Source organism: Ailuropoda melanoleuca, unplaced genomic scaffold (assembly GCF_002007445.2).
Source record: "Ailuropoda melanoleuca isolate Jingjing unplaced genomic scaffold, ASM200744v2 unplaced-scaffold1424, whole genome shotgun sequence".
In the NCBI taxonomy this organism is placed as follows: domain Eukaryota; kingdom Metazoa; phylum Chordata; class Mammalia; order Carnivora; family Ursidae; genus Ailuropoda; species Ailuropoda melanoleuca.
In genome coordinates this window covers 86,654-96,028 of record NW_023182993.1, presented here as the reverse complement: position 1 = coordinate 96,028, position 9,375 = coordinate 86,654, and the positions used below count along the sequence as shown (strand labels likewise).

Below are 9,375 nucleotides of genomic sequence, written 5' to 3'. Positions count from 1 at the left end.
CCTGTTGCTGAGCTGCTGTGTGTAGTTCTCAGTGAAGGTGCTGGAGGGCACCCCTCATGCTGCTGGGTTCTGCACTGTCCTGTAGAGGCTCCCTGCACAACTAATGCTTGGGGCTATGGCAACACTTATTTTGTGCGTGTGTGAAACTGAAAATCCTCCTCAAATTTCTTTTAGCACTAAAAGCAGCTACAAATGAAAATATTCATAAAAGCCAAGTGTGTAAAGAGAACTTTTAAAAGTTGGGGAGACCCATACTATGTTTCTGATCTTTGTGCTTGTTACAGTAATTTCTCACTCCAAGAGGAGCCCTGATTCAATGGGAGATGGAAATGTGTGAATATGTAATTACAGGACTTTCTAGACAAAGCTGGATGACCCAGCTGTGCATCAGGGCAGCTGTGTCACTGAGCAGGGGACAGTGGAGCTGCTTTGCAGAAATCCTAAGGGCTGTTTCTGGGAAAGGCATAGAGAGAGAATGTTGTAAGGATACACTCACTCCGGGGCCTAATATTCCCAGAGTTCACTGCTGGTTCACACCTGAAAAAAGTCTACATCCTTACAATGAGACTAATGTTGGTGTTGCTGTATTATGAGGCTCTGGGAAATTCTGATACCCCCCAGGGCACAGGCCCTGGCATTTGATGTCTGCATTGGTCATGAGACTAAAATACTTTCAACAAAAATGTGGCCACTGTTCATACTTCCCACTCTAGTTTTCATTTGCTTTTACAGTTAACCTGGGAATTCAGTATGTCTTGTCTCACTCTGATACACTTAGGATTCATTTTCCCTTTTATTAGTCAGGTTTTGTAGCTATTCTCAGTATGAGGATGGAAATAAATCCTTACACTGTAGAAGGGACCTCCCTCTTCTTAGAACTTCTTTCTCCACTCCTACATCAAGGGGCTCCCAGAACAAGGCATCCCACCCAGATTGAGGCTTCATCATGTTCATTTGGTAAATGCCTCCATTGATCCACAGTAATAAAACAANACAGAATTTTCTCGATTTTTTTTCTATAATATGAGGGCCTTCTTTGACAATGAAGGTTGGATTCCTAGGCTCTGTTCTCTAAAATACTGTGATGTGTTTCAGCATCATTTCAACCAAAGAGTCAGAGAAAAACCAAAGAGAGAGAAAAAAAATCCATGACACATAAGACGGCTCACCTTAGCTGACTACATCTGCAGCAACCCCATGTCCATATAAGATCACATTCTGAAATACAAGATTTTTTTTTAGAACTTTCTTCACATGAATTGATGCCCATAACAATTAACAGCCATGGTTTATTCAGATTGTCTTAGTTTTTACCTAATGTCCCTATGCTGTTCTAAGATCCAGTTCAGGATTCTCTGTGGCATGTAGTTGTGACGCTTCCTTAAGCTTCTCTCACTGTGACACTCTCTCAGACTATTCTTGTTTGGGTGACTTTGTCCACACTTCATGATTGGGGATCATGCCCGACACGCTTCATGCTAAGTGTTTGCACCTGTTACTTGAAATCTCTCTGCTGGATTGTGTCTCTTTTTCCTCCATTTATTTATTTGTTCAAACAGTGAACAATATGGACAATGAAGAGCTATTTTAGGCTTTGAGTTATAACCTAATACTGTTACATATATTTGGTTGCTCACATCTTTCCAGTTTTACCCAACGGAACCATTTAATTTGGCTGATGAGCCCCTTGACACACCCTGTCAGTGTGTGTGTGTGTGTGTGTGTGTGCATGCACGCTGATGTGCTTGTGTTTGTGTTGAAAAATTCTTCACTTTCTGACACTAGAAGGTGCTCCACACTCATTCTGTGGAGTTCCTGGTCTGGGGATTAAGACTTATCCAAGGAAGCCCGCATGTCCTCCGTCAGAATGGTATTAGAGACAGTATTTGGGACAGTGCACCTCATGGCTACTGGGCATCTCTGCTTGTTCTCCCACTCAGCTGACAGACCGAGGACTTCTATATGAGTCAACTAACCTGGGAACGTGCACAGAACGGTGACTGTTTCCACAGGTGATTATCTGTCTCCATCAAACGACACACGATTCCAAGCTGCCAGCTCCAGCTCTCACCCGTGACCACATGCTTCACTCAAGCCTCCTTCCCTGGTTATGTCTGTGAACTTCCATTCCTAACGTAAGAAATCTGGCTCCACCACCACCAAACCACTGACTCGATTGTTCGATTCCAGGATGCAGTGCAGCCCCGTTAACATAATCCGCCCATTCCACACAGGACACGAGCTTACCTACTAGAGCATAGAGCTCACATGCAGTCTCTTGTGACTTTACACTGACAGGCTCCATTCATTTTCTCCACCACTCAGCTCAGCAGCATCCCCAAGCCCTGTGCTGAGCTGAGCTCACACGTCTGTGAGGTAGGTTTGTGGGTTTGTCACAGTCCATATGCCATTCAGGGCCCCAAACCTCTCAAACGAGTTGTATCTGCACCCTTTGGGTTCTGTCGTGTGGCTGTACAGTGTTCAGTGACTCTGACAGTGTCATAGTGTCATTTCAGTGCTGTGACAGTGTCTTATCGAATCATTCTGTTGCTCAGAAACATTTTCCTTTGTTCACATGATCAACTCTCTTGTCTCTTTTATCCTCCCAGAAACTGCAGATGTTTGCACTCTCTCCAGAGTGGTCGCTGCTTCCCTTATGTGATGTAACTTTAACCATACTATGTATTCTGTCCCATTTCATAAATGTCCCGCCTATTTGCTGGCATCTGAGTTTGGTTCCATGTTTCATTGATTAGACATCTACCTGGAGTAAATATCTGTGAACGGATTTCTGCTCAATTTCAATTTTTAGTAATTAGGACTGAAACTGGTATAGACATTCACGTGAAGATTTTTTCTGCGGACAAAATGTTGGGGATTTTAAAAATACTTTTACATTTCTAAGTGAGCATCTATTTCTCAAAGAATCAGGAAAACTAGGCAGCAGCACCGCTTATAACCAAGTTGAGAATAATAAAGCCACAGGACTGAATTATTCTTCAAGCACCACATGGGGAAAAATACTTTTACATTTCTTGTTCAGAGAGAAAATAAAATTGTTTGATATATTTAAAATGAGAAGGAAAAAATTAGTATGATCCAGCCTAGAAATAATATACCTCAGATGATGAAACAAGAAATTTCTGTTCACATGGAGACTCTTTGTCAAGGAATGAGCTGCTCTGAGTGACTCTGAGGACAGAAGCGACAGGAGATCCTCACTCCCCGGTGGTGCCCCAGATGGACCCGGGGACAAGGAGTCAGCAGAGGAATAAGTAGCATCACAGGCTAAGCTGAACCGGAACTGCTGGCATGTGTCCCCTTCTATGGATGAGCAAGTGGGTTCTTGTCTCACTTCCCCTCAGGCCTGGAGCACTGTGTGAGCATTGAGATTGTCATCCCACAATGCACAGTAATACTCCGGCTCATCCTCAGCCTGGAGTCCAGTGATGGTCAGGGTGGCTGAGCTGCCAGACTTGGAGCCAGAAAATCGATCCGGGATCCCCAACGGTCGGTTGTTATTACCATAGATGACAGTTCTGGGGGCGGTTCCTGGGAACTATTGGAACCAGTTCACATAACTACCACCGATGTTGGAGCTGCTTCCAGTGCAGGAGATGGTAACCTTCTGGCCCAGGGACCCAGACACAGAGGGCGGCTGAGTAAGCCCAGACTGGGCCCAGGAACCTGTAAGGGGGAGAAACACAGAGAGTGATGCTGGGGTGTGAAGAGAAGAGGAGGACGCAGAACCCACATGTCCTCCCAGAGTCCCTTTACTTGTTCCTGCATCCAGTCACCTGTGCAGTGAGCGAGGAGGGTGAGGAGGAGAGGGGACCAGGCCTCTTCATCCTCTGAGAGAGGGAGGGCCCATCCATGCAAATGAGACCCAAGCTCTCTGACCCCTCCCTGGCCCTGGGTCAGGTCCCTCTGCCTGAGGATGTCAGGGGATGGGCAGGGGGGGATGTGTGGGAGCAGGGGGTGGGGAGGTCACAGCTGTGAGCCCTGAGCAGAGGGCACAGGTTTCAGGTCCCAGCTCTGATCACCACTGACTCCTCAGAAATGGCCCCAGCACCCCCTGGTGGCAAGTACCAGACACACCTTTGTGTGACATGGTGACCAGAGCCCATCAGAGATAGAAGCTACATCCTCACATCACTCTCCACTGTTTCCTGCTTGAGAACAGGCCTCCCATCACCTTAGGAGGTGGGAGGCTTGTGTCCTCCCATCACCTCAGTGCAGACTTTATGCTCTACACAGACTCCTCAATTGTGTCTTTCTACAGCGATCTTACCTGTTCAGGGGCCAGGAATGAGGTGGTGTCTCTACACAAACTCCTTTTAGATCAGAACCAAGTCCAGAGCACTGATGGTTCCTCATGGACACATTGCCCTTCTGTGAAGGACACTGTGCACTTTCTTCTTATGTGACTCCCCCTTGGTTAGCAGATCTCCCCTTGCTCTTAGGTTCCCACAGCTCTGAGGAGACAGGGAATGCTTCTCTGCAGGTTGTGGGTAGAAGCCCTCATGTGCCTTTCTAGAAGGAAACACGCTGTAAATCTTGGTCATCTGTCACTGTTTCCACCTGCTTGAAACAGCAGTTCTCCGCACCCTGTGGGCAGTGATTCCCTCCAAGGATCTGTCTTCCCAGCACAGACACAAGTCTGCGGGAGCCCTGGCACGTGGGGCTGTGTGTGGCACTGACCTCAGAGCACAAAGGGAATCCTGACAGACATTCGAGGAGAAAAGGAGTAACAACTGCAGATGCTCTGACCGGATCCAGTGACAGTGGTTATGTATTCATCACCACTGAGCCCAATGTGCATTTAAAATTGATTTGTGTTATTTTATGCAAAGTCCTCCTCAATAAGATTTATTGAAGCTAAAGGATAAAGTCCTGTGAAGATGCAGGTGCAATCACGAGTATCCTTTTCTCACATATGTACTTTCTGCAGAGGGAATAAGCATAGTGATTGGACTAAAACCATGGATGCAACAACAATGGGGAAAGGACGCTTTCTGTTCTTCATTGAACAGGGAAGTCTGTAACCTTTTTCTAAAATCACTTTGTTTTTTAATCATAAATTTTGTAACCTGGGTTGGAGCTACAGCTAGGAAGCCAGATATGCTGCCAAGTGAAACCCCATAAGGAGCTTGTTCCTATGAACCTCAGAGCCATCTCAATGAAGGAATTGCCAAAACCAGTCAGACCTTCCAGGACAGAGGAATTTGACTTCGGACCACCCTCTTTTGTGGGCACAATTCTCGTCCCCATACCTCGCATCCAGCATGTCCAGATAGAGCAAGTGCTCCTTCCACCACCCATGAGCAGAGCAAGGAATTGCTCTTACCCAAGGCCACCTGGACCCAGAGGATTCTATTAAAGGTCCCACACGTGAGTGGTGGAGACATGGAGATAAAGGGGATTGTGTCCCTGATATCATATTCCTGTGGCCCTGGCCTGGGACAGACTTTCCGGCAGAAGTCCAGCCAACTGGAGGTGTCACCAGGGTGACTGAGGGAGTGACATCCAGGATTGAGAGCCCTGGGAGGATGTGTCTCCTGTCACCATCACCAAGGCTATTTCCCCAGAATCAATGTACTGACCAGCCTCAGGCACACACTGGAGCCGAGAGACAGTCGAGAGCTGAGCTGCCCTCAGTGACAGAGATTCCCTCCATGACTCCTGAGCATCAGCTTTGTCCCAGGAGAGCAGGTGTTCAGGGCATGTCATGGCTCTCCTGGTGACAGGAACCTTGTTACACTCAGTATCGCTGGTGGTACTTGCTGATAGGGATTCTGCCTCTTGGAGATTGTGTGAGGATGGGTGGGTGAGCCCAGGTTGACCCTGACTTCTGGACAGAGAGAGAGGCCTGGAAACTGTGGACTCAAGAACACTGAGACAGGAGAAAGGAGAGAGGGGTCACACACACACAGACACACACACCCAGAATGAGAATATTCTCCATATACTATCACTATAGCTTTCCTTCAGAGACCAAGCAGCATGAAGGCAAGTGTCCCTCTATTCCTCTTATGTTTTTCCCACCCCTTGCGGTTTGATCTCCATGCTATACCATCCCCAGAGCAGGCTCCCTGTAAGAACTTCCAGTGTCCTGGATCTTGGAGCTAAAGAAGGCCAGTGTCTGGAAGATCACATCCCTCGCATGAGGAGTAATTCTACACAAGGAAGAGGAATTTGGTGTACGGACTCTGGTAACACATCCTCAGAGTCATAATGTTGGGTCTTGTGGAATGGAAGACATCTGTCCATTTTCCCCCCTCGGACACAAATCTCACAGCTGTGTGGTCTTCAGGTCATAGGAATCACAGGACAGGAGGTGACCATGCAGCCCCCTTTTCCTGCCACCTCACATGATATCCCTTCCTCACTATGCTCTGTGTTCCGCTGGTGTCTCCTTAGGGCGCCTAGTAAAGAATATCTTGGAAAGGGGCTAATGAATGGGACTTCATTGGTGGAGGAAAAGTGTGTGGCTGAGTTAGTATCCTGACAATTTTACAAACACATATTCTCAGCCACAAGAAAAACAGTTGGTATATGTTAAAGTATGAAGCCACTCTCTCCTTTGTCAACTACGTCAACACTGACCTTCTGTGGGGCCTCAGTCATTCTGAGGATGAAAAATTATATACGCAAAGAGCTTCTATGTGCTAATCCTCAAAGAATGAATGAACATTCATATTTTGGAAATACAATAATATTATTGACATATTACAGAGATCGATGGAGGCTGGTGGGAAGTGGGAATTACACTCCGGGTATGAGAGCAGGAAGCAGATGATGAAGGAATTTCATGCTGGTGCAATTGATGCTACTTGTCCTCCCTAAAGGAAGACCGTGGAGACTGGACGTGAGAGCAAGAACATTGTCNCAAGAACATTGTGACTTTTCTCTGAAATCCCAATGTGGAGATTGTTCAGACCTGAAGAGCCAGAGAGAGACTGAAGACCTGGGGGTGGTGGGAATAGAGAACAGGGTGATTGTGGAGGGAAGATGATGTCAGTGTGTCTGAAGAAGTGGTTACCATTTGTAGCTGGTTCAGAGAAAGAGAAGATTGTGTCTGTGACCAGGGTGCCTGTTAACATATGGACTCTAAACATACAATTTAAGACCAGGACTGTGATAAGCAAAACATTCTCTGTGAGTAGTTAAGGAGACACAACAGAAGAGAGAGACTGAGGGTATAGTTTTCAAAGTGTTTATTCATTATCCCAGAGCCTGGTGCGTTTGCAGTTGGGCTCTATCCCCTCACCCAGGTGAGCTCCTGGGACACCTGTGCTGGCTCAAGCAACAGCATAGTCTGTGTGTCACTCCTCCCTCTCAAGGACAGGTCTCCCCACAGGGGACTCTCCCCTACAGGAGCCTGCACAGAAACTTCTCAATACAAGAGTCTCAGGCACAAGATCTCTGGTTCCAGGACTTAATTCCTTGTGATCTGAGACCCTGTGAGGAACGGTAGCAGCTCCCACTGCCATGAGCTGTAGCTCAGAAATAGTCAGCCTCGTCCTCAGCCTGCAGTCTGGAGATGGGCAGACGCCCTGCTTTGCCTGATGCATCTTTGGAACTGCAGAAGTGCCTGGGGACCCCAGAGCCGTGGTGCAGATCTGAGCCTGAGTAGAAACTCCACAGGTACTGGGGAGGGCTCCCTGGCTGCTGCTGGAACCAGTATATGTCATTGCTGCCAACACGGAAGCCACCGCTCAGGGTGCAAGTGAGTCTGGGGGATGATCCCAGAGATACAGAGAGGGAGGGCGGTTGGGTCAGCACAGGTTGGGACACGGACCTGCAAACACAGTACTTCATGGGAGATGGACAGGTGTCAGAGTAACACTTTCAATATCTGAGCCTGAGGGTCTGATGGTGCCTGAGAATGCGGACCCACTACCCAAGTCCTGACCCTACATGGACCTTAATAGAGGAGCATAAGGGCAGGAGTCCTGGCCTCTTGACCCAGCCCCTGCTCCTCACAAATGGCTGGGTTGCCCCAGGCCTCCTTTTCTCCTCCACCCTCTGCCACTGGATGGACTGTCCATGCAAATGGGCTCCATCCAGTGACCTCCAGCCCTTCCCTGAGCCCTGGTGCTGGACCTCAGGTCACACCAAGCACTGAGGAGCATAGTGATTGGATTCAGCCCTGGGGGGAGCAGTGGAGGGAAGCACCTGCTGGGACCACACAGGACCCTGCAGGGGACTCTTCCATGGCTGAGAGGACACAGATGCTGAGTCCCCATCAGGGAGCACAGGGCCCAGCACACAGGCCCAGACTCTCTTGAGTGTTGGGTCCTCACTGAGCAGCTGCGTAGGGACCAAAGGGCAGTCCCACAGCACCTGCTGCTGGTCACAATGCACCAATCTCAACATGGACCAAAGCCCTGAGAGCCCAGTGGCTTTCAGCAGCTCGTCAGGCCCTTGTCTATTCTCACTAACATGTCTTATCTCTAGATACCATGGTTTGTATACACTATGTGACTACTCCAGTTTCTCACTCTCTGAAGGCACACCTCTCTATGGAAAGGGCAAAAATATACACAAATAATCAATTAGTGTTCACTCTCCTCAGAGAAGTTACTGCAAACGGTGACTGTATCCTGTCAAACATCACTGATCAGAGGACCGTGGAGTTGGTTTGAGGGTCTTGTGGGGAATCTTCACAGAATGGTAGAGACTGGACAATTTCCAGGAAGTCAGCTTAGTGACATATTCCCAAGACATCAATTCAGCATACATTTCAAAGGTCATGTGGTGCTGTTACAATTTGTTCAGGATCAGATATGACAGAGTGATTTCTGAAAAGCTTTTAGCTTTGTCTGACTGAACATTTACTGGTGAATATTAGACAGATTTCTTTATGTTTCGAAGTGAGATAGATCTCCTAAATTCATTGGTTTCTGAGTATTTCTGCTTTCAAATTCTTGTCAGGATTCTGTCTTTGTTGCCTCACAAACTGTTTTTATGGTAGCTAAATTTATTTCTACTTGTAGTTTCACACTCATTGCTTTTCTTCTCTAAGAAGGTGAATGTGACGTTTTATTCTTTTTTCCACAGACGTAGGAAAAATGGAGCAGAAATCATGTTTTCATGGGGTCCCAAAACCAAATCAGCTCTATGTGCAAATGGTCACCAAATCTCTAGACTTAAGTAAAAGGTCTATGACAAGTTCATCCACTTCCCTCAGAATCCCTCTCCTCAAGGCACTCAGATGGATCCTTCTGCTTCAGCTTAGGCAGGTCCCCCATTGCTCCAACCCCTTCAGTGACACCTCCCTGCTGTTTGCTGAGCACCCAAGCCCCTCCCTCCCCTAAGAGTCCTCCCTGCTCTGGCCTTCACCCTCCCCCACCCCCCTTGCAGCTCTACCCC

The 9,375-nt window shown here is 47.6% G+C and overlaps 1 protein-coding gene across 6 annotated transcripts in view; it reads right to left on the bottom strand.

Moving 5' to 3' along the window:
- LOC117797805 overlaps positions 1–3,931 on the bottom strand; it is a 5,247-nt gene extending 1,316 nt beyond the window's left edge. For 2 of the 6 annotated variants that reach the window (XR_004622703.1, XR_004622701.1), the window contains exons 1-2: positions 3,120–3,788; positions 1,170–1,218 (exon numbers count right to left, since the gene is read on the bottom strand). Coding sequence is in view for 1 of the 6 variants with exons in the window: in XM_034650256.1 (XP_034506147.1) it covers positions 1,170–1,218; positions 2,248–2,305 (107 nt within the window). In the remaining 5 variants the exon portion in view is untranslated. The other 4 variants (XR_004622699.1, XM_034650256.1, XR_004622702.1 and 1 more) reach the window with 3 other exon arrangements.
- Between the last annotated feature and the right edge of the window lie 5,444 nt (positions 3,932–9,375).